We start from the raw sequence: 25,477 nt of genomic DNA on the forward strand, positions 1-25,477 counted from the left end.
GGAGTCCATCCGGGCTAAAGTCGGGCTCCGAACAGTTAGACGGGCTCTCTTGGCTCTAGGGGACACCGATCGAGACGTCAGCCGGAACCGAGAGCAGAGACGGAACCAGGAAGAACTCAGCTGCTGAGATCCAGGTGAGTGGGTTTCTTCTCCTGCAGGAGGGACATTTAAATATGGGGATTTCTGCAGCTCACCTGCTCCAGGTGTTCTGGTCAGAGGATGTTTAGAGCCAACAACCCTTTTTTTAACCGTTTCAGCTAAATTTGGTGCAAACTTGAGATGAAAGAATTTATTTCACTTAACACCTAAAGTGACACCAGAAGATGCTGGTTTCTGGTTACTACAGGCATGTGTAGATTATGGGATGAGCATCAGTTTAGTCCTGAAATGAGCGGAGCCCAGTTCTGGTTCTGGTGCTCAGACAGCAAGCAGGGCTGGTCTGTGGCTTCAGTTATCTACAATCAGTGACGGACTTCCTCAGCCAGGCCGGGTTCAGGCCGAGCCTGACTTCTGTGAAATGAGTCTTCCTCTTTAGGTTCATCATCACAAACAAGACCTGCTTCATTATAGTCTGCAGGGACAAGAGGACCTCACACCAGTCTTGTGTGTGTGTGTGTGTGTGTGTGTGTGTGTGTGCGTGCGGGCGAGCGTGTGCCAGGATAAGAAGCAGATTGGCAAACAGCCGAGATCAGTTCAGTGGTGATGCTGCAGAAAACGTGCCAAGGAGCACAAAGGATTAGCGGTGCAGACCGTGCACACACCCTTAGCAGACTGCAGCAGCTCCTTTAGTCGTTTCAAAGAGCTGCGGGAGAGTTTGTGTAACTTCCTGCAGAAGTTAGTTCAGCAGCAGCAAAACCACAAACCCTCATGAAGCATCACAAGTTCTCACACAGATGAAGCGTTTCTGGGTCGGTGCTGGTGATCTGGACGCTGCAGGATGTCAGTCCTCTCCCTCTGATCTCCAAGAGTCTGAGCTCATAATGAACTTAAGGGAGACACAGATGACACCCTGTGCACTGATCCCTTTATCCCTCACTCTATAAACACACACAGACACACACTCTTTCATCATCCATACGTGGAAGTAGCTCATCTGAATAAATATTTGTTCTCCAAGGACCCAGCTGACCGTCCAGAACATAGAATTTTATCTGATGTGGGGCTGGAGGGGTTGTAAGGGTGTGGTCTGGATATGGCATGTGCCCAGACCTGCTCCAACATTCCTCCACCTCCAAAGCACCAATCCAAGGGTCTCCATCAGAACCTTCTTACAGTTTGAACAGCAAACGCCAGGAACACGGAGCAGGACACAAAGGCTGCTCATTAGCTCTGGAAGTTTGAAAAGTGAACGGATGGTTGAAGATGACGATGAGGGGTTGGGAATTTGTGGAATTCTCTATAATGAGAAGGTGAAGAAGGAATGTCGTGGAAATGGAGAGGAAGAAGAGTCGTGTTGAAGACTTAAAAAGAGTAATTTAATGGACCTTAGCTGTGGAGCGTCATCTGTGTGGAGTGTTGTCTCATTCCAACCAGCTTTGGATAAAAGATGCTCCGTGTTCACTCAGAAGGATTCAGTGGAAAACTTCAAACAGCTGTTTTAGAAGATGTGTCCAAACCTGTCCCGTGCCTCCCGTGTTTGTGGATCGGAGTGCACACGCCTCAGCTCTGTGTGTACACGAGGAGCTCAAAGTCATTATATAAACTTGACACCTCAGGGTGATTTGAGTCTGCAGTAATAACAGCTCCCAGTATAGATACACCGAAGCTCTTCAGCTGTGCTAAATATGATTAATCCTCTGTTTCAACAGGCAACAGCCTCTCTAATGTAACAAAAACACTCGGCTAACAGGAAAACGACGGATAAAGCCGAACACGTCTGATTATTGGTGAGTCAGAATAGACCCAGAGCTAAGGCCATCTGCGCCCAGAGTCTCGGCCACAGCCACGTTGTTTCTGAGACCCTAAACGCTTAGCTCGTCCGAAAAGTCATTAGTGGTTGCAGAATGTCTGCGTTATGATCATATCTTTGATGCGGTCTCCTCCCACGCTCTCCTGTAGCAGAAATCTTCATCTAGATGCCGATTTGAATTAAAACCCCAGTCTGACCGCATCGCCAAGCAGCCCTGGTTCCTGCCTGAGCACGAATGTTTTTGTTCAGTCCCTCTGACTCATCAACATTTAGGGATTTATTTTCAGGAAACTGCAAAGTTCTGGTAATTTTAGATTTGAGATATGAAGCAATTTGATCTAATCACACACACAGAAACCTGGTGGCAAATTCCTGAGCGTCAGACGCCGGGTGGAGCATCGAGTAGATTTTACAATCAAATCTTCTTTTGAGAATCTAAAACTGCCTGAATTAAATAGAAATGGTGATTTTTGTGGTGTTCACGTGTAAAATTTATAAATAATGATCCTACCTGTTGTGTAGCTTCCTGAACAGCCTTTGTTTAGAGAAATGGAGTTTCTTTTTGGGACTGATGAGCTAACTACTAGTCTATTTTCTTTTGTCTTGACTCATCTGATTAAACTCTGTTTTGCGTCCTGCAGCCACCATGACTGATGCAGACAAGTTCCTGTATGGGGACCGCAGCGAGGTCAACAACCCCCTGGCTCAGGCCGACTGGGCCTCCAAGAAGCTGGTGTGGGTTCCCAGTGAGAAGGTGGGCTACGAAGCCGGCTCGCTGAAGGAGGAGCAGGGAGACGAGTGTGTGGTGGAGCTGTCGGACTCTGGCAAGAAGGTGAGGATCAAACCTCAATTTGTGTTTCTGGAGTCTTGTCTGCGGCAAATGGCAAACCTCCTGCTTGGTTATTTAAATCTTAGGTGAAGGTCAACAAAGATGATATCCAGAAAATGAATCCTCCCAAATTCAGCAAGGTGGAGGACATGGCAGAGCTCACCTGCCTGAACGAAGCCTCCGTGCTGCACAACCTGAAGGAGCGATACTACTCGGGACTCATCTACGTGAGTGTTCCGATCCGTTGCTGCTCACCGGATTCAGAGGTTCTCTCTAACGTTGCCATCCCGCTGTGATCCAGACGTACTCCGGTCTGTTCTGTGTGGTGATCAACCCCTACAAGAACCTGCCCATCTACAACGAGGAGATAGTCAACATGTACAAGGGCAAGAAGAGACATGAGATGCCCCCCCACATCTACGCCATCACAGACACGGCCTACAGGAGCATGATGCAGGGTGAGACGGCGTAAACCGCGCCCGTTATACATGATGTTACCGTTAGCTAACGACTGAACTTTAGCACATCTTCATCTTTCATGAACCGAAACTTCTCTCTCTAACAGATCGGGAGGATCAGTCCATCCTTTGCACGTAAGTCTCGTAAATTATCTTCTCAGCTCTTGTCAAAAGCTTCACGAACAGCCTCCGCTTGGTGAACTAGAGAATACGTTCTATGGGACTGATAAGCTAACGGCTAGTCTAAGAACAGCCAAGACTGGTGTACTTGTGCCTTTAAACAGTTTTCATGAGGTACTGTGAAAGATTTTTTTGGTGTGTTTTAAGAAGGTAGCAGTTCATGTTAGCGTAGCTATGCTAGGACTAGCCGTTAGCCATTTCTCCAAATTCCATCCAGGAAGATATTTATGATCAAGATTTTTTACTTTTCTGTTTTGGACATGGTTTTTAACATATTTTTATGATTTAATCCCCGCAGTGGGGAGTCTGGAGCCGGCAAAACGGAGAACACAAAGAAAGTCATTCAGTATCTTGCACACGTTGCTTCATCCAAGTCTAAAAAGGACCAGGTTAGTAAAACACAACTCGAGAGTGGAAATGCTCCATCGTGTGTGTGTGTGTGTGTGTTGTGTGTGTGTGTGTTGGAACATTCCTGTTTCAGGCCCAGACGTGCTGCATTTCCTAGTAAAGCAAAGTGTGTGTGTGTGTGTGTGTGCGCGTGTGTGCGTGTGTGTGTGTGTGTGTGTGTGTGTGTGTGCGTGTGTGTGTGTGTGTGCGTGTGTGTGTGTGTGTGTGTGTGTGTGCGTGCGCGTGTGTGTGCGCGTGCGTGTGTGCTACTACTCTAATGTGTGGGTTGTTTTCTCAAGATGTGACATGATAACCTACATAGAAATTTTCATTATAAGCTGTCGGTTAGCGCCACGTCGCCGCTCCAGTGATGTCACAATTGTTTGAAACTTGTTGAGTGTTTCTTTGTTTTTCTCACCTTCTCTCCAGGGCAGTGCCGTGTTATCACATGTGAGTTCCCCTCTCTGACTCCACAAGTGTTCGCACTAACCGAAAATGTGCACTTGTCTGTGTGTGTGGCCTCTGGGTCGGGGTCAGCTGGTGGCTTTTAAAACGACTCACTCACTTCCTGCTGATGAAGTCACAGCCTCAGATCCCCTTTCTCTCAAGGCTGAGCTCACAACTGCATCACAACCTGAACAAAAAAACTAGAGAAGTGCGAAAACCAAAACGACTCGTTTTCCTCTGTAAAACCACAACCTGTCCTTTTTCGAGTGCTTCCACATGAAGCGTCGGTAGTTTTAATCCCATTTTGATCAGCGTCCGCACAAAATGGCATGGAGTCAGAAATGAAGAGGAGATTTGAGCTTTTTTATCAGGAGTTATAAACTAAACAAAGATCTAAAATGTATTCCACATGCATGTTCATACATGATGGTTTAATTCTTTAAACCTGGAGCACAGATCAGCTGTTTCATCTGAAGCAGGGGTGGATCTACAAAATTATTCATGGGGTGGCAGAAGAGGGGCAAACATTTTTCTAGGGTGGCAATACATATATATACACACACACATATTTATATATATATATATATATATATATATATATATATATACATACATACACACACACACACACACACAAACACGTTTTCCTTTTTCTTTTCCCAGGATTTACATATTCATTTGTTTTGGGTCTTCATTTAATAAGCTTAAAGGCCCATCACGAAAATAAAACGCATAATAAAATTATGTTCTTCCTACAACAGCTGAATGTGGCAGTTTCCATGTTGCTCAGCAAAACAATTTACACATTCATCAAGGTCCAAAGATTTTGCCCTTTTTGATTCAATGCTGAGTACAGTCTAGCTTCATAGTCTTTTCTCTGTCAAAGGAGACTGCAAATAGGTCTTTATGAGCCAGAGAGTTGAAAAACTTTGATTTTTCTTGAATTTATAGCTGCCAGCTGGGGTGGCAGCAGGGGTAGCAAGGCTTTCTTTTAGGGTGGCAACTGCCACCCTATGCCACCCTTATAGATCCGCCCCTGATCTGAAGCTTCTCTCTGCACCCACCAGCTCTGATGACTGTTCTGTGTCATTAATGAATGCTCTCTGTGAGCGTCTGGGCTAGCCCGCACTGCTGAGCCTCTTCTGCTTAAGCCTGCATGGAAGCACTGGGAGTGGGCGTGCTGTCTACTGGAATTATTCTTGGGTTGGCTTGCTTGCACGTGTCGGCGATGATGTGCCCGCAGATCATTCTTTTGTCTTTGAACACCTTGTAGCCGTTGCGCAGACATGAAGCCCTGCTTGCTTGAGCTGAGGCGTGACGGAAGTTTAGATTAGGTCTGATCTATCTTCTCTCCATCAGGGAGAACTGGAGAAGCAGCTGCTGCAAGCAAACCCCATCTTGGAGGCTTTCGGCAACGCCAAGACCGTCAAGAATGATAACTCCTCCAGATTTGTAAGAATCACTAAGAGGATGCTCCATCAGAATCAGCTGTTTTTGTGAATGTGTGATCAAGGGAGAAATCCCTAAATGTGAACTGATGACAGATCTGTGCAGCCAGTCGTCATAAACATCTTTTAATTTCATGCTTCACTTTGGATTGCAAGCTTTCATTCCAAAGTCACTCTTGGTTAAACTAAATCTTAGCCCACCTCACCTCACCTTACCTGCTGTTCTTCCATTTAAGGGCAAATTCATCCGGATCAACTTTGACGTGAATGGATACATCGTCGGGGCCAACATCGAAACCTGTATCCTCTTCAGAGACGTACTGGATAAGACCTTTACACAGCAGGTCTAGAACAAGCACATGGAAGTATTAACCTTTGACTAAAACATCAGATCTTCTGGAGAAATCTCGAGCCATCAGACAGGCTAAAGAGGAGAGGAGCTTCCACATCTTCTACTACATGCTGACCGGAGCAGGAGACAAGCTGCGCTGTGAGAACGAGCGAGCACGCACGTTTATTTGAGCCATGGACGTAAATTTGGGGGGGGGACAGGGGGGACATGTCCCCCCCACTTTTTCCAAAGTCAAGTGTTGACTCCTGCACTTTTTACCATCCAAAAACAATATTACGCTATATTAAATTGATACTGGTTGAGCTCTAGGACCAAGCAGAAAACAACCGTTTGTGTTGAAGCCTGTTTCCCATTAGAACATATTGTAAAGATCCCCCCCCCCCCCCCCCCACCCCCGTGTCCCCCCCACTTCTAAAGTGAAAATCACGTCCATGATTTGAGCACAAACTCTCCAGACAGGCCTGGCCCAAAGGAAGGAAGCTTTGCCTGAATGTGTTTTACTCGGCCGGCGTCGGAATGTCCGTTGGTGAAACGTTTGTGTTTAGATAAAATAATCCCGGATTAATTTTACGTCTCAAGTGAGTGTCCATGTTTGGATCAGTGATGGAGTCTTATGGGCCATTCCCATCTGTACCGGGTCGGCTCGGGCCGGGTAGCGTAGGTTGGTTACATATCTGGGTGGCCTGGTATTTTTCCGGGCCAACCAAGGCTCATTCTCAGCCCTCTTCTCGAGGGGGGTCTGCTTCAGGCCGACCAGGGCCAACACACCCACTGCTGACAGCAAATTCACACCTTCCATTAGAGCAAGCCTCTGATTGGTGGGTAGAATCAGCCCACATGGGCTTAAGACAAGGATGTGTGGAATCAACCGGGTCAGGCTGGGGCCGACTGGGGCTTCCCGGCCCGGGCCGACCCGGTACAGATGGGAATGGCCCATTAGACCAGGCGCGGTTAGGCTCCTGATGAAGGCTCTCGGTCACAGCAGATCCGAGGAGTGTTCTCCCTCCACACTGAAACGGTCCAACTACCAGGCTTTTAAACTAAGATCTTCATTAATGTGAGTTATTTAGTTAAAGCAACAGTCCAGCTCACACCTCCTCCCTCCTGAGGGTTGTTCTGGTCCACATGTAAGATGTTTTGATCCACCTAGTGAAACTTTAGGCCTCCTCCTTTTACTATTTTTGACAAAGATGACTTCTTATCATTCTTTCTCCAAATTGTGGACTCATTTCTCCTCCCAAGAGTGTCCCTTGTCCTGAAGAAGTAAGTGGACAGCAGAGTCTTAAAGCCAATCTGAAGACTTCTCCCTTTTGTTTGGTTTCTTCCACGTAGACGTCTGAACTGATGACCTTTTACAGTTCCAACCGATGAGGAAACTGGGTTGAGAGGGATGCAACAGAAGCCATCTCAGTCGAAATGAAACATCAGCATTAGACAGGAGGAGGTCTGAGGGTTTAGCTCAGACTGAAGAAGCTCAGGAGAAACATCTAAACCTTCTAGGAGTGTCTTCATCTTCTTAAATCATTTTTTTTTCATCTTTCCAACCCAGCTGATTTGTGTCTGGAGGACTACAAAAAGTATCGCTTCTTGTCCAATGGACATGTGACCATCCCAGGACAGCAGGACAAAGACCTGTTCACTGAAACCATGGAGGCCTTTAAGATCATGAGCATTCCGGAGGAGGAGACCCTCGGTACTTTAAGCTAAATGATCCTAACTTCTGCTGTTTTTGTTTAATTTCTCACATTTGAGCCAGCTGAATGTATTTTTTCAGCGGCCTGACTGGTTGCGTGTCCTCCTCAGGTCTGCTGAAGGTGGTTTCAGCTGTGCTCCAGTTGGGGAACATGACCTTCAAGAAGGAGCGTAACTCTGACCAGGCGTCCATGCCTGATGACACGGGTATGTGCGCGCACACACAGATAATCTGTTGTTGTCACTATTTTATACCAACCTTTTAAAAATGGCTTCCACATTTCGCTGGCAGCTGCTCAGAAGGTGTGTCATCTGCTGGGGATCAACGTGACCGACTTCACACGAGCCATCCTGTCTCCCAGAATCAAGGCATGCACAGATCCTCCTTCCTCTTTCAGCTGAACGGTTTGGCATTCCTAGGATTTACCTCCTCGCGTCCGTGACACCAGTCTGATGTTTGGTTTTGGGTTTCCTCTCCAGGTCGGTAGGGACTTTGTGCAGAAGGCTCAGACCCAGGAGCAAGCAGAATTTGCCGTTGAGGCTCTGGCCAAAGCCTCGTATGAGAGGATGTTTCGCTGGCTGGTTCTGAGGATCAACAAGGCTCTGGACAAGACCAAGAGACAGGGAGCGTCCTTCATCGGGATCCTGGACATCGCTGGATTTGAGATCTTTGAGGTGACAGGCTCAGAGTTTTCGGCGGACTTCGTAGTAAGATCAAGGATAGACATGGACAGTCTGTTAGAGGCTGTCCTCAGGAGTGTTTAGTGCTTGGAAAACCGGCTGGTGCAGGTTTCTAGAAGTCCAAACTACCTGATGAAGCATCAGCAGAAAGCTGTAAGAGATGAGTATGAAGGTTCATTAGTGCCATGTGGTCCCAAGCTGATAAAATCGGGCGGCTCTGTTTGCTTTGCGATGTTTTTCATTTGTACCTTGATCCAGGCAGATGAGTCCACGACGTTAACCAGCCTGGAAACTCTCACCTGTCGCCTTCTCCGCAGCTTTGCTTGTAGTAGAAATTTTCTTTTGAATAAATCAACTGATTTTCTCATTTATTCCTGCAGCTGAACTCCTTTGAGCAGCTTTGCATCAACTTCACCAACGAGAAGCTGCAGCAGCTCTTCAACCACACCATGTTCGTGCTGGAGCAGGAGGAGTACCAGAGGGAGGGCATCGAGTGGAGCTTCATCGACTTCGGCCTCGACCTGCAGCCCTGCATCGACCTCATCGAGAAACCTGTACAGTGATTCAACCAACTCTTTTTTTTTTCCTCCCTCAGGCCTCAGACAGCAGCACGCTCACAAATGTGCACCATCAGATCCGTAGTTAGAAGCCTTCAGCACATTTTGGGAGTGCTCCTTTTTTCTGCAGCACGAGTTTAGACATGAAAGTGAACATTTATTATCGTCTGACGGGAGTCCCGTTTGTTCTTCACAGGCTGGCCCTCCGGGCATCCTGGCTCTGCTCGATGAAGAGTGCTGGTTCCCCAAAGCCACCGACAAAACCTTTGTGGAAAAACTAGCTCAGGAGCAGGGAAATCACCCCAAGTTCAAGAAACCCAAGAAGCTCAAGGACGATGCAGATTTCTGCGTTCTTCACTATGCCGGAAAGGTCGGACGGTTTCTGTATCTATGCACTTGGGATCCATTTGGTTTGAAAGTTGTTGTTTTTTAACCTGATCATGTTTTATTGGACTAGTAGCAGCGTTAACACTTGAAGAATAGGTACCATACCGTACCATACCACCTTTATTTATATAGCACTTTAAAAACACAGCCATACGGCCGACCATGGACGTAATTTTGGGGGGGGACAGGGGGGACATTCCCCCCCCCCCCCACACACTTTTTCCAAAGTCAAGTTTTGACCCCTGCACTTTTTACTATCCGAAAACAATAATACGCTATATTCAATTGACACTGGTTGAGCTCTAGGACCAAGCGGAAAACAACCATTTGTGTCGAAGCATGTTTCCCAATAGAACATACTGTAAAGATCCCCCCCCCCCCCCACCACCACTTCTAAAGTGAAAATTACGTCCATGCGGCCGACCAAAGCGCTGAACAGTCGCACAAATAACAGAGATAAAAACATAAAACAGAGCAATAAAATACAGTCAACAAATAAGAAACAAGCCAATAAAAAAGTACCGATAAAAACCTTACAATGGTTGATAAAATAGGAGTAGTAAAAACCAAAATAACAGCTAACTGTTAAAAGCAAGAGTAAAATAGTGTGTCTTCAGTCTAGACTTAAAAACTGCCAAGGAGGATGCCAGTCGAACTGCGGCTGGAAGTTCGTTCCACATTTTAGGACCGGCAACAGAGAAAGCTCTTTGTCCGCATGATTTATAACACGCTTTTGGAACCTCGAGGAGCAACAGGCTGGAGGACCTGAGTGTGCGACCGGGAGTATAAATCGCAAGAAGATCAGAGAGGTACACGGGGGCAAGACCATGGAGGGATTTGAAATTAAATAGCAATATTTTATATTGGACCCTGAAAGTGATGGGCAACCAATGAAGGGATTTTAGAACTGGAGTTATGTGCTGGCGCCTGTCAGTACGTGTGAGGAATCTATCTGCTGCGTTTTGGACAAGTTGAAGTCTGGCAAGGGTTGACTTGTTGACACCCAGCAATATTGCGTTCGAATAGTCGAGCCTAGATGTGATAAAAGCATGAACAACCGATTCCAAATTTTTCCTCGATAAAACTGCTCTTAATTTTGACAGACGGCGGAGTTGAAAAAAACAGGATTTTACGGTGGCATTGACCTGGGTGTCCATCCTAATGGGCCATTCTCATCTGTACCGGGTCGGCCTGGGCCGGGTAGCCCCAGTCGGCCCCAGCCTGGCCCGGTTGATTCCACACATCCTTGTCTTAAGCCCATGTGGGCTGATTCTACCCACCAATCAGAGGCTTGCTCTAATGGAAGGTGTGAATTTGCTGTCAGCAGTGGGTGTGTTGGCCCTGGTCGGCCTGAAGCAAACCCCCTCGAAAAGAGGGCTGAGAATGAGCCTAGGTTGGCCCGGAAAAATACCAGGCCACCCAGATATGTAAACAACCTACGCTACCCGGCCCGGGCCGACCCGGTACAGATGGGAACGGCCCATAAGAGATGAATCCATCTTAACACCCAGGTTAGTCACAACGGTTTTTAGATTGTGAGAAACAGATGGGGTTTGGAATGGGCTAGATCCGACCGGATTAAACAGGATAAGTTCAATCTTGGAATCGTTGAGATGCAGGAAATTTGAGGCCAGCCAACATTTCTCGTGCCTCCTGAAATATTTTACAGGTGTCTTATGAAAACTAGAACCTTTTTTTCCTGAACCCCCAGGTCAGCAGTTGCTCGTAGTATTTGGAGGAAATTTTAAATCTTTCGTTACTTGAGTTATTTGACAATTCTTCCCCAGCTGAGTAGCACAATTTGTTGTCATAATTTTTGCAGACGTAGTAAATGCGGGCCGCTGAAGGTCTTCCATCATTCTGAATGTCTGCCTTGCTGCAGGTGGACTACAAGGCAGATGAATGGCTGATGAAGAACATGGACCCCCTGAATGAGTCTGTGGCCTCTTTGCTGAACCAGTCCACAGATAAGTTCACAGCAGACTTGTGGAGAGACAGTAAGTGTTGGGATCGAGTTCACACACTTCATTACATAAGAAATGATGTCGATTTTTACCGTCGGACATTAAAACTCATTTTGACACGGTTCCTGACCTCTCTTGCGACGCCTCAGTGGACCACATTGTGGGTCTTGATAAGGTGGCAGGAATGTCTGACTCGGCCCACGGAGCGTTCAAAACCCGCAAAGGCATGTTTCGCACTGTTGGGCAGCTGTACAAGGAGCAGCTGGGGAACCTCATGACCACTCTGAGGAACACCAATCCAAACTTTGTCCGCTGCATCATCCCCAACCACGAGAAGAAGGTGCACAGCAGCAGACATCTTCTCTGATCCTCACATTCTGTCAATGTTGTGAAGTATAAGAATTAGACACTTGACTTTGGGTCTCTGCTGCCTCCGACAGGCCGGCAAACTGGACCCCCATCTGGTCCTGGACCAGCTCAAGTGTAACGGAGTCCTGGAGGGGATCCGTATCTGCAGACAGGGCTTCCCCAACCGCGTCGTCTTCCAGGAGTTCAGACAGAGGTGACAAGCGGTCGATCTAGAACTCGTGCGATGCGACTAACATGTTGGTGACTTTAATGTGCTTGTGTCTCAGATATGAAATCCTCACTCCCAGTGCCATTCCAAAGGGGTTCATGGATGGGAAGCAGGCCTGTGTGCGCATGGTTAGAGCAGTACCATCAGCTCGTGAGAACAAGGTTTTCTGTCACGTTTCTGACATTTAATGTCCGTGTCAGGTCAAAGCGCTGGAGCTGGACCCAAATCTGTACCGCATCGGTCAGAGTAAAGTGTTCTTCAGGGCTGGAGTCCTGGCTCACCTGGAGGAAGAGCGGGACCTGAAGATCACAGACGTGATCATCAACTTCCAGGCCTGGTGCCGAGGATACGTGGCACGCAAGTAAGCAGAAACATGCTCTGTGCCTTCTGCTGTTCTGTGTTGGAACGTTCCGCTGATCCTGGATCTGTGTAACGAATGCGAACGTTTTTAACTTTCAGAGCCTTCACTAAGAGGCAGCAGCAGCTGACCGCCATGAAAGTCATCCAGAGAAACTGTGCAGCTTATCTGAAACTCAGGAACTGGCACTGGTGGAGGCTCTTCACTAAGGTAAGATCTGTGATGGACGCTGGTGTTGGGTGCATGAACAGGTCTGATCCAGCTGCATCAGGATGCGGTACTCATCAGCCAGTCACAGCTCCTGGGTTTGGATTTGAGTGGGAAAACGAGCGAAGCGAGAAAAATGTTGGAAATCGGAACGTCTAGAAGCATTTTCTTTAGGTTAGATGTCGTGTATTTTTCCTGACACATTTAACCAAACTGCTGCTGCTGAGAGCCACCAGTCCTGACGAAGGAGGCAGCTTTTTGAGGACCGGATACCTTTTCACCAGCATTAATAAACATAAACCTGTAGATGGCAGCAAAGTTTAAGGCACAGATGTCCCTCTGTGGGTACTTTGTGAATTAGATTAAGGGGAAAAACTTTTACACCTGGAGATGCACAATCCTTTTCCATCTTTCTGGTCTGAGTCATGGGGGGGAGCAGCCCCAGTAGGGAGGCCCTAACCGTACTCTCCCCAGCAGCCTCCCCATGTTTCCTGGCCAGCATGGAGATATAATCTGGGTCCTGGGTGAGCCTGAGGGTCCTTCTTCCTGCAGGAAGTAGTAATAGTATTATTACTTCAATTTACTACTTCAATTACTTCAACTTCAATATGTCCTGCAGGACAAGCCTGAAACCCAATCCTACGAGCAGGGTATCTGCAGGTTTAAGAGAGCCAAATTTAAGACTTTTTAAGACCTTTTTTAAGGCCACTTTGACCAAATTTAAGCTATTTTTTCTAATTAAATTTAAGCTATAATTTCCAGCTATTGCCTGGAAACGGTGCTAACCACTTTGTGAATGTGGGATCAGCCATCCAGTTACCATTAAACTTGCCCTTCCCCATGGCGCAAGCTCCCACTAGCTTAACCAGCTAATGTGCTCCTCTAAAAATAGCCCCCTTTCACAACCAACTGAATGTGTGCGCATGGACGTAATTTTCACTTTAGAAGTGGGGGGACACGGAGTGGGGTGGGTTGGGGGTGTGTGTGTGGGGGGGGGATCTTTACAGTATGCTCAGGGGTGGACATTAACTTCAAAACCAACCGGCCAGCCGGGCCGGTAACTCTGAATATTTACCGGCCCCGCTAAGAATCTACCGGCCCCGCTGGTCAGCTGCCAAAATGAGTCAAAATAACAGCTGAACCGTTTTAAATGTAATAAACCTTTATTTTGTACACATTCACAAACATAATAATGTATTCAAGTTTGAATTTGTTTGTTCCAACAAAACTCTATTTTGTCGTCGCATACTTCCGGCATACAACACAGTACATCACCAACTCCGCTTTGCTGTACTCGAGCCATTGCGCCTCCCGTCTTCTTTAAACCGCCAAGAATCATTCCACCTACGCACACGCTTCTCTGCTTCATACCGTTTCGAACTGTCTCGCTTCTCCTCACCAGTTTTAAAGCGTTTTGCCAGAGATTTCATCAAGAAATTCCAGCCCAGTGGTGGCGCCATCTTCCTGCGTGCTTGTGTGTTTCTAGCGTGGTTCCACTCCGTCTTTAATAGTGAAATTTTAGTTCACGTGACTATAACTAGAATCGTGCAGTACGTGGCTAGAGGCGCGCAGGTTCACGCGCGCGAAACGAAAACGGCGGCTTCCTACAGGGCGCGGCCATGATGTAGGTGAAAGCCGGTGTGTAAATGACAATCAAGGCTTGGGCGCCACCCGGGCGGTAAGTCATCAAGTATTTACCGCCCGACGAGAAAATTTAGCGCCATCGGCGCTTTAAAGGTCCTCACCTGATGCTCTAATGGGAAACAGGCTTCAACACAAACGGTTGTTTTCCGCTTGGTCCTAGAGCTCAACCAGTGTCAATTTAATTTAGCGTAATATTGTTTTTGGATGGTAAAAAGTGCAGGGGTCAAAACTTGACTTTGGAAAAGGTGGGGGGGACATGTCCCCCCTGTCCCCCCCAAAATTACGTCCATGTGTGTACGGTTCTGCTTATGCAAATATCATACACAAAAAATTCTGAACACAAACTAGAAATTCACAAATTTTATAGAAATAAAAGTCTTGTTTATTGGGCCTTTGGTAATTTAAGACCTTTGGAAACTGTATTTAAGGATTATTTGTCATTTTTAAGGATTTTTTAAGGCCTTAAATTTGAAAAAGCAAATTTAAGACTTTTAAAGACTTTTTAAGGACCCGCGGATACCCTGTATGAGGCATCTAGGAGACATCTCACCAAATATCCAAACCAACTCAGCTAGCTCCTCTTTATTTGGAGGAGCGGAGACTCTACTCGGTCCGTCCCAAATGTCTGATCTAAGGCTGACCCCAGCCACCTGGCAAAGAAAACTCTTCAGCTGCTTGTATTTGTTCTTTCTGTCCTTACCCAAAGCTCATGACCAGAGGTGAGGACCAGGATAAAGACCGACCGGTAAACTGAGAGCTCCGCCGTGACGCAGATGCCGAACCGACCCACCTGCTCCCTCCGTCCTCTAAACTGGCTTTTGGGACGACAAATTAGAATTTGTTTAAATTATTCATAAGCAAAGTTGTTCAATAAGCACTGAAAACCATGTTTAGATCTCAACAAAAAACAGCTTAAATAACCTTATTTCTCTGGTTTTTAAACATTTTTGTGTAACCCCTCCTCCTAACACCCCCCCCCCCTTTTTTAAACCATTTTCTAGCCAAAAACAGGGCTTTGCTTATAGCATTGTGTGTTACTCAAGTCTTTGCCCAAATTGAAGCCCACTGAGGCCATTTCATCTCTAATGAAGTATGTTTGGTTCTCCTTTATTCAGGTGAAGCCTCTGCTGGAGGTGAACAGGAAAGAGGAGGATCTGGCTGCTAAAGAGAAAGAGTTGATGGATATAAAGGAGAAACAAAATCAGACTGAGGAGCAGCTCAAAGAATATGAGGCTAAGCAGAAACAGGTTGGAGTCTCAGTGGAGGAATCGTGTTCGATCAATTCTTATTTATTCTGATTTTTTTTTTTAAACTAAATGACCTCACCGGCTCTGCTTCAACAGCTACACGCAGAGAAGTCTGCTCTTCAGGAGCAGCTCCAGGCAGAGACGGAGCTTTGTGCAGAGGCTGAGGAGATGAGGAATCGTTTAGCCGTGAGGAAGCAGGAGCTGGAGGAGATCCTCCATGACCTGGAGTCTCGTTTGGAGGAGGAGGAGGAAAGGGTCAATCAGATGCAAACTGAGAGAAAGAAGATGCAGCAGAACATCACGGTCAGTCAGGATGGCCGAATGTGAAAATAGAGGTAACATTTATTCATATTTTTAACTGGACGATTAGTTTTAAAAGTGAATTGTTCTCCTCCAGGAGCTGGAGCAGCAGCTGGACGAGGAGGAAGCAGCGAGACAGAAGCTGCAGATGGAGAAGCTCACCACAGATGCAAAGCTTAAGAAGCAAGAAGAGGACATCATGGTGCTGGAAGACCAGAACAGCAAACTCAACAAGGTAAGACCAGAAATTTAAACTAGAGAATGAAACAAATTCAAGAAAACGATGTTTGATGGAACAAATGAATGTTTGTAAATTCAGGAGAAGAAACAGCTGGAGGACAGGTTGGCTGAGTTCACCACCAACTTAACCGAGGAGGAAGAAAAGTCCAAAAGTTTACAGAAGCTCAAGAATAAACATGAGACCATGATCACGGACTTGGAGGGCAAGTTGTTGGATTGCTTTTTATTTTATTCTTCTATAAAAACTTTTCAGCAATTGTTTAAATTTCTAAAACGTGAACACGTGCAGAGCGTCTGAGAAAGGAGGAGAAGATGCGCCAGGAGTTGGAGAAGAACCGCCGAAAACTGGAGGGTGACTCCTCGGAGCTCCACGACCAGATTGCGGACCTGCAGGCGCAGATCGCCGAGCTCCGAGCTCAGCTGGCAAAGAAGGAGGAGGAGCTGCTTGCTGCGCTGGCCAGGTTTGTTCCAGCGTGACGGATCCGTCTGCGGTGAATTAGCTGGACTCTAAACTGGGACCTGGGTCACAACAGGATCGAGGAGGAGGCTGCTGCGAAGAACGCAGCCCAGAAGAAGATTAGAGAGCTGGAGGCCCAGATCTCTGAGCTCCAGGATGACCTGGAGATGGAGAGGAGTGCGCGTGCCAAGGCAGAGAAACAACGCAGGGATCTCGCAGAGGAACTGGAGGCCCTCAAGACGGAGCTGGAGGACACGCTGGATTCCACAGCAGCACAGCAGGAGCTGAGGTATCTACACAAGTACAGTCCACTCCCCAACGTGTTCAGGTGAAAACATCATTAACGTTCTTGTTCTGTCCACCCAGAGCCAAACGTGAGACCGAGGTTTCTCAGCTCAAGAAAACTCTGGAGGAGGAGGCCAAGGGTTACGAGCAGCAGATGTCTGACATGAGACAAAAACACAACCAGGCATTCGAAGAGCTCAACGAGCAGCTGGAGACGACCAAAAGGGTAACGAACGCTGCACCGGCAGGAGGAGGCTGCCATCAAACGCCCCGCTAATGTCCACCGTGTTCCCTCTGCAGAACAAGGTGTCTGTGGAGAAAGCCAAGCAGGCCCTGGAGAGCGAGAAGAATGAGCTGCAGATCGAGGTCAAGTCTTTGACGCAAAGCAAAGGAGAGTCTGAAAACCGGCGCAAAAAGGCCGAGGCCCAGGTTCAGGAGCTGCAGGTCAAATTTGGAGAAAGCGAACGACAGAAGCACGAGCTCGCTGACAAGCTGGCCAAGATGCAGGTACGAATGACGGGCGTGGTGACCGCTGCAGCGTCACTCAGAGCGAAAGAAGACTAATGAATCGTTTCTCTAAACCAACCAGGCGGAGCTGGACAATGCCAGCAGCCTGCTGAGTCAAGCGGAGGGCAAAAACATCAAGTCCAGCAAAGACCTGTCTTCTGTGGAGTCTCAGCTGCAGGACACGCAGGTATAAACGCACGAAACCTGAGGGACCTTCGGAAGGTCTGACGTTTGGTCATCTGAAGTTACATCAGATTAGGAATGTCCATTAATCTAACTGGATTGATGAGCAAAATGCTGGGAAGTAAAGAAAATATGAAAACTTCCCATTTTTGCATCTACTCACCAGTCTGGAGCTCTTCCGACCCAACAGCATCTTTGGGTAGATGCTGCTAGACTTTCACAACAAGTGCTAAAGGAACAGAAACGATAAAGCCGCCGAGTTTGTATATCTGAAGATTCAGACTGTGCCATGTTGCTGTTTTACTTCACTGAACTCCAGGCGCTGCTCCAGGAGGAAACCCGTCAGAAGCTTTCTCTGTCCACCCGCCTGAAACAGCTGGAGGAGGAGCAGAGCAACCTGCGCGAGGTGCTGGAGGAAGAGGAGGAGGGCAAGAAGAACATGGAGAAGCAGATTTCCACTCTGCAGGCTCAGGTCAGGCCACAGTGTCACACCTCCACTTCCTTTTGCATGTCGCCAACGTGCAAATGCCAGTAAAAGCTTACCGAAACATCTCAATCTGAGGTGGGCATTTACAGCCTGCATATTTTAGCGGCACAGCAGACGAGCTGGAGAGGGGAGAGCAGGTGTTGAAGTAGGGCTGCATTCTGGTTCCCTTTTAAGCATCATCAGCATCTCACGTTGGGGAATGCTCCTCTGTGCAGAAGCTCCTTTTCAGTTACAGCAGCCATGACGGGCTGGGTGTAACGAGGGTAATGCACCGAGGATGGACATCCTCAGCACATATATACACAGGTTAGGCACTGCGTCACAAAGTTATCCCAAAAGCTTCAGCGACTGCCAACATTAGCATACGAGTCTGCAGACGGAGCTCATAACTCTGATGGTCAGCTCCATCAACCTCCATGTGGAAAAGTCATTTTCCTGGTTTATCATGTGCAAAGTTGGGGCACTGAACACTACCAGCTAGCTACACACACACACACACACACACACGGACACACACGGACACACACACACGCGGACACACACACACACACACGGACACACGGACACACACACACGCGGACACACACACACACAGACACACACAAGGACACACACACACGGACACACGGACACACACACACACACACGGACACACACACACACGGACACACACACACACGGACACACACACACGGACACACACACACACACACACACACACACACACACGGACACACACGGACACACACACACGCGGACACACACACACACACACACGGACACACACAAGGACACACACACACGGACACACGGACACACACACGGACACACACGGACACACACACACACGGAAACACACACACACGGACACACACACACGGACACACACACACGGACACACACACACACGGACACACACGGACACGGACACACACACACACGGATACGGACACACACACGGACACACACACACACACGGACACACACACACACACGGATACGGACACACACACACACACGGACACACACACACACGGACGGACACAAGGACACACACAAGGACACAAGGACACACACACACACACGGACACACACACTCACACACACACGGGCACACACGGACACACACACACGGACACACATACACGGACATACACACACGGACACACACACACACACAGACACACACACACAAGGACACAAGGACACACACAAGGACACACACACGGACACACACACACACACACACACACACGGACACACACACACACACGGGCACACACACACAGACACACACAAGGACACACGGACACACACACACACAAGGACACACACACACAGACACACACAAGGACACACACACACACAAGGACACACCAGGACACACACACACACACAAGGACACACATACGGACACAGAGTTGCATATTTGCAGCACTGGCCTCACTGGGCTGATGTCGGTACTTTGCCGGCTTTACTTTTAACAATCCCTTTCCTCTTTTCTCTTGTGAACAAGCTTTCTAATACCCACGAGAAAGAGGATTAGGCCATGGCCAGTCCTCCGTCTGCGTTTCCTGACTGATGACTTGAGCTGCTCTGTTGAGATTTGTGCTCCTAGACAAAGTTTCAACCTGACAAATGAATATCTCACATTCCACCACACCCCCACTCCCAAAAGGTTGAGCCACAGTTGTTCCACAAGGCTCCAACCTTGAACTAGTACCGTTTTCATGGTATAGCACTGATCCAGCTCCACGCTCTGCTTGTAAAAGTCAAACCTATGCAGAATATCTTGGTAAAATATATTACACAGATTGTAATTTATCTCAAGAATGGTTTAGTGTGCGTTTTCAGTTTTACCCAACAACTAGTAATACTAAATGGATAAAAATAAAAATGCCTTTTGTACAAATAGCCACCTCCTTTTAATAAAACATTGAATGAATCTAAAAATTAACATTAAAACTATTGAAAAAGGATAATTAAAATTTACCAAAGTGTCAAGTCCTTAATCTCTATCAACTCAAGCCCTACACAACTTGCAGCCTGTCCACACATCACTTCATCTTCTCTGTCCCACTCCGTGTCCTTCCTTCAGTTGGCAGAAATGAAGAAGAAAGTTGAACATGAATCCTCGTCACTGGAGGGGGCAGAGGAGGGTCGCAAGAAGGTTCAGCGGGAGCTGGAGAGCAAGGTGCTGCAGCTGGAGGAGAAGACAGCTGCCTACGACAAACTGGACAAGACAAAAACTCGTCTGCAGCAGGAGCTGGACGACCTCCTGGTGGACCAAGATAACCTGAGGCAGGTCGTGTCGAACCTGGAGAAGAAGCAGAAGAAGTTTGATCAGGTAACATTTTGGTAATGTGTAAAAATGTCCGACGTATCTTTTGCTACACAACCGGGCCAACGTGGCAAACATCTTACAACAAACAGACAGAACCAGGTTTCATTAACCAGCCTGCTTATTCCCGGATTATAATTGGAAAGAAACGTAAAAATGAAATTTTAAAAAAGAATCTGCCCTGGTAATTTAGAGAAGTGACGACATAGAGGTTATAGATGCTTAAATCCATCCTAATCCTCTTAACTCTTTAGATGTTGGCAGAGGAGAAAGCGATTTCTACTCGGTACGCCGAGGAGCGTGACAAGGCCGAGGCTGAAGCCAGGGAGAAGGAAACCCGAGCGCTCACACTGGCCCGAGAGCTGGAGACCATGACGGACCTGAAGAACGAGTTGGACCGCGCCAATAAACTGCTCAAGGCTGAGATGGAAGACCTGGTCTCCTCCAAGGATGATGCTGGCAAGAGTGTAAGCTGCCTCTGGATAGTCTGAGAGGAGAAGTTGATCTGCGGTTGATTTCAACCATGATGGCACGGGCCAGAAGGAGTAAAAACAAACTGTCTGCAGGTTCACGAGCTGGAGAGATCAAAGCGTGCTATGGAGCAGCAGCTGGAGGAGATGAAGGTTCAGCTGGAGGAGCTGGAGGACGAGCTGCAGACCACAGAAGATGCCAAACTGCGTCTGGAGGTCAACATGCAGGCGATGAAAGCCCAGTTCGACCGAGACCTGCAAGGCAGAGATGAGCAGGGAGAGGAGAAGAGGAAGCAGCTAGTGAAACGGGTTTGTTTGCTAATAGAACTTTGACTTTTTAAGGATTCTATTTGAAATGGAATAAAAACGGTGTCTAAATACAAAAAAAACTATGTTTCAACTGTTTGATCTTAAGGTGCGAGAAATGGAGTTGGAGCTGGAAGACGAGCGTAGACAGCGCCATCAGGCCCTGGCCTCCAGGAAGAAACTGGAGATGGACCTGGCTGACCTCGGAGCACAGATCAATCTAGCAAATAAAGCACGAGACGACGCGCTGAAGCAACTGAAGAAACTTCAGGTGAAACAAAGACGGACTGCATGTGCTTGCATGTAAGGAGAAAAGGTACCGCTGTTCAGAAAGGTGTTCAACTGGAGTCCTGATATCTGCTCTCCAGGCTCAAATGAAAGACCAAATGAAAGAGCTGGAAGATCTTCGTTTGTCCAGAGATGAAGCCGTCAACAGTGCAAAGGAGGCTGAGAAGAAGATCAAGTCCTTGGAGGCAGATCTCCTGCATTTCCAGGAGGTATGTCTCAGAAAAGATCAGCCGCTGAAGAATTAGACCTTATTTATGAAGAAGCTCTAAGGTTAAAACCATTAAAACTATTCTCGTGCGTCCACCTGAGCCGTCAAAAACACAGCTGTGTAGATGAAAACCAGGGCCCAAGCTCTTTTAAATAGAAAACGGGAATAAATGCATCAAAATTTACAAAAATAATTTATGTATGCATAGGATGTTAGTGGACATATATATATATATATATATATGTATGTATGTATGTATGTATATATATATATATGTATATATGTATATATATATATGTGTATATATATATATATGTATATATATATATGTATATATGTATATATATATATATATGTATATATATATATGTATATATATATGTATATATGTATATATATATATATATATATATATATATATATATATATATATATATATATATATATATAGCGGGCCGATCGTAAACAAGAGAGTTTGACTGCTTTCTAAAAGCGTTGTCCATTATCGAGAGACTGTCATCTGGTGAATGTGAACTCTGTTAGCCTCATGCTAACAACTACGGCAGTTCACGACTGCTGCTCTTAGCTTCTCAGAGGAATTATGGGTACATTTAGCGGCGATTAACATATTTTGGCACGATTTCCGTCACACAATTTCTCAAATCAATGCTGTATTCGGTAGAAGGGGAACTAATGAACTCGCAGGTACTGAACAAGCTAACGTGAACGTTATCAAACATCTAACCTTTCCAAAAAGTTCAGTGTCACACCGGCCGGTTGGTTAAGTGGGAATGGACGTCAGTCTCCATGGAAACGCTCTCAGGCGGTCACTATAAAGCTCAAATATGGACTTTCTGAACGTAACTAAAAATGTGGGGGTTGTCAAATTTAAATATGACTCAAGAAGCAATTAAGCAGAAATGGGCTGACACCAGTGTGACCACAGGTCCTCAAGGGTAAAGGCCCCGCCTTCTTCAAGGACGGCAAACAACCAGCTACCTTCATGCCAGAGCTCCACACCAGTGGTTTTACTGTCCGAGTAAATGCAGTAAAATAAAGTTATCCGCCATGTCTCGCATCAGTCAGCAAGTTCATTTTAGATCCACTGATGAGTCCTTTTTATTAAAATCCATCCCGTAGTTGGAGGAGAGCTATTTTTCTAACACACGATTTCCCTCCTTTTCCCGTTTCTCCTTCTGCCTTCATCAGGACCACGCCACGGCAGAGAGACTCAAGAGGCAGCTTCAAACTGAGAAGGATGAGCTCCAGGATGAGATCAACGGCAACAACACCAAGAAGTACAAACCAAATGATATTTACTGTGGTCTTGATGTAAAAGGAAGTAATTCAGGCACCGATGACTAATATTTGATCATTATTTTTGTTTGAGAAACAAAGATTTGGTGTAATTCATTTGTTTTGTGTTGTAAGACGAACTTATACAGTTAAATGTGACGGTCGCTGTAGACTGAGGCTGAGGGTCTTTTCTTCCATCAGTTCTTTGCTGACGGAGGAGAAGAGGAGGCTGGAAGCTCGCATCACTCAGCTGGAGGAAGAGCTGGAGGAAGAGCAGCTCAGCATTGAGCTGGTTAACGATCGTCTGAAGAAACTGACCCTGCAGGTGAGAAAACCTACAGAATACACAAGTTGGCGAATGAAGGTGAATAAACTGAACTACAGTGAATAGCAGCAGGGCAGAAAATTGTTATTTTTGTGCGTTTCTGACAGACTGAGCAGTTGAACACGGAGCTGGGTGCGGAACGCGGCAATTCCCAGCGGCTGGAGGGCGCACGTTCCCAGCTGGACCGCCAAAACAAGGAGCTGAAAGCGAAGCTGCAGGAGCTTGAGACCACCATCAAGTCCAAGTACAAGTCCTCCATCACATCGCTGGAGGCCAAGATCGCTCAGCTGGAAGAACAGCTGGAGTTGGAATCTAAGTGAGTGGCAGTGAACTGAGCACCGATGAAAACTAAGAACTTCTCACAAGTGATTTGGGTTTTTTATAATGTACTTTTCTTTTTATTCCAGGGAGCGTCAGCAGGCCTCCAGGCTGGTCAAGCGAACTGAGAAGAAGCTCAAGGAGGTGCTGCTGCAAGTCGACGACGAGAGGCGCAACGCTGAGCAATACAAAGATCAAGTAAGCCCAAGCACCGGCTTTAAGTTTTTTGTAGTGATGGGAATTCCGGCTCTTTTTAGAGAGCTGCTTCTGTTGGCTCAGCTCACCAAAAAGAGCCGGCTCTTTCGGCTCCCAAGTGGCTCCTCAGATTTTCTTTTGCGTAGAGTACATTTACAACCAAAATAATGCAAAACTATATGTAAAATGATTTACTAATGTAAAAAATGTAATATATCAAATATTTATCATTTCTATGGATTTAATAACTGAACACTTTAAGAAATCTCCACTTTCCGACTGCTAGCGCTCATTTTCTCTCCGTCTTCGTCACACTCTCCTCTCTCGCCTTTTTCCTCCTCCTCATTCCCTCTCGTCTCCCTCCGCCCGCATGTGCTCTGCTGTGTGTCGGAGTCTGATCCTCCCTCTTCCCCGCCCCTACTGCTCTGTGTGTGGACAGTCTGGACACACAGTTACACATGTTGACCTGTAGCTTTCACCAAAGCAAAAGGGGAGGGGGGAGGGGACGGCTTCCAATGACGAGCCGGCTCCAGTCGTTCACTTCAAAGAGCCGGCTCTTAGAGCCGGTTCGTTCGCGACCGACACATCACTAGTTTTTTGATCAAATACTTCCTCAATCTGTTCTCTTTGCCAAATGAAACGTCCTTCTGCAGGTGGACAAAGCCAACAATCGAATGCGCCAGCTGAAACGCCAGCTGGAGGAGGCGGAGGAGGAGGTGACGAGGGCCAACGTGTACCGCAGGAAGCTGCAGAGGGAGCTGGATGACGCCACCGAGTCAGCAGACGCGATGAACCGAGAAGTCAGCAGTCTGAAGGGCAAGATGAGGTAAACGCGTTTAGAACTCTGGTGGTAGAGGCCTTGAGTGAGGACACTGAGGTAGAAGCACGTCAGCTCACAAGATTTCTAATCTGTAACCTGCATCAGGACTCTGCAACACGGTGAATCGTGTCTTCTGTGCACCAGCTGTCTGTAGCTGCAGGCGGAATGAGTAACTTCCTTTTTCCTTCATTTTCAGACGGGCAGACTTACCCTTCAGTACAAGAAAAACAACGGGTCGCGGCGGCGTGGACAGCGATGAGGATTTGGACCCGTCTGGAGCGGCACCCGACTCTGCAGCTCAGTGAATTAAACGTCACGAGCCAACATGCAAACTGAATATTATCCGTCTTCCAATTTTCCGTGCAACTGTCATAAAAAGACAAACTATGAATTAGTCCCTCAAAAAGGCTTTAAAATATGTTATTTCTACTAAGTGGGTGCATTTATCAGAACGTGTGCTTGTAGCAGAAATCATTGCATTCAATACATTTGAGCTTTGGGGTGATTTGATTGGGGAGGGAAGGGGTAACCACTTGTCCTTTTATGCATCGATGCAGTTCCGTCACTAGTCTGGGTTCAGCGGCGTCTGCATGAATGTGTGTAAAAAGCTGCTGGATTATGACGGGCTCATTCGGTTCTCTACAGATTTGTACGGTTCTGACTGTTTGATGCTTCTCTTGCTGTGTTTTCACTCCGAGGCTGGTGAAGGGCTATCATAGCAGCTTATGAATGCAGGGGCTATACCTAGTCTCTGAAATGCTACTTATTTTTGTTCTATGCTTTTTATTCTCCAACATGTCCTGTGCCAAGGATGTTAGGCTAGTATATGTTTCATAAGATGCCTTAATGCAATAAAATATATTGAGTATCAAATCTATTTGAAGCCTTCGGTTTTTGTTTTATTTCTGTGCAGAAACAAACATTTGTTGTAACACAAAGCACTTCTATTCTACCCATTTTTCTTTAATCTCGTAATTCTAGTCTCTGAAAATCTAACAGACGATCCCCTTTTTGTAAATCCAATGAAAATGACCAACTTCATTTAGGTAAATGAGATGCTACTTGGTTAACTCGTGTATGGCTTAAAGATCTTTGGGTGTCTCAGGGAAAAATTCAATTCACTTCAA

At 46.7% G+C, this 25,477-nt stretch overlaps 1 protein-coding gene across 1 annotated transcript; it reads left to right on the forward strand.

Annotated features, from left to right (window-relative positions):
- On the forward strand, positions 1–25,227 carry LOC107382264 (myosin-9). The gene is made up of 43 exons (XM_015954344.3): positions 1–134; positions 2,551–2,741; positions 2,825–2,965; positions 3,040–3,196; positions 3,304–3,331; positions 3,675–3,765; positions 4,193–4,213; positions 5,570–5,662; positions 5,895–5,958; positions 6,050–6,148; positions 7,560–7,703; positions 7,814–7,909; positions 7,995–8,071; positions 8,183–8,377; positions 8,764–8,937; positions 9,137–9,310; positions 11,210–11,324; positions 11,441–11,631; positions 11,732–11,853; positions 11,927–11,996; positions 12,069–12,229; positions 12,328–12,436; positions 15,193–15,324; positions 15,421–15,627; positions 15,722–15,859; positions 15,944–16,067; positions 16,154–16,325; positions 16,398–16,610; positions 16,688–16,832; positions 16,907–17,113; positions 17,196–17,300; positions 17,616–17,768; positions 19,882–20,130; positions 20,379–20,591; positions 20,691–20,903; positions 21,010–21,171; positions 21,269–21,397; positions 22,606–22,694; positions 22,894–23,017; positions 23,125–23,333; positions 23,425–23,533; positions 24,184–24,356; positions 24,547–25,227. The coding sequence occupies exons 2-43, from the start codon at positions 2,556–2,558 to the stop codon at positions 24,653–24,655; spliced, it is 5,883 nt and encodes a 1,960-aa protein (XP_015809830.3). The 5' UTR covers positions 1–134; positions 2,551–2,555; the 3' UTR covers positions 24,656–25,227.
- The last annotated feature ends 250 nt before the right edge of the window (positions 25,228–25,477 follow it).

The sequence above is a fragment of the Nothobranchius furzeri genome, chromosome 7, assembly GCF_043380555.1.
Source record: "Nothobranchius furzeri strain GRZ-AD chromosome 7, NfurGRZ-RIMD1, whole genome shotgun sequence".
NCBI lineage: Eukaryota > Metazoa > Chordata > Actinopteri > Cyprinodontiformes > Nothobranchiidae > Nothobranchius > Nothobranchius furzeri.

Coding starts and splice junctions, on each gene's coding strand:
- LOC107382264 (XM_015954344.3), top strand. CDS start 2,556: ATGACTGATGCAGACAAGTTCCTGTATGGGGACCGCAGCGAGGTCAAC. Junction 8,378..8,763: donor CTGGATTTGAGATCTTTGAG/GTGACAGGCTCA, acceptor TTATTCCTGCAG/CTGAACTCCTTTGAGCAGCT. Junction 20,131..20,378: donor AGCAGAAGAAGTTTGATCAG/GTAACATTTTGG, acceptor TTAACTCTTTAG/ATGTTGGCAGAGGAGAAAGC.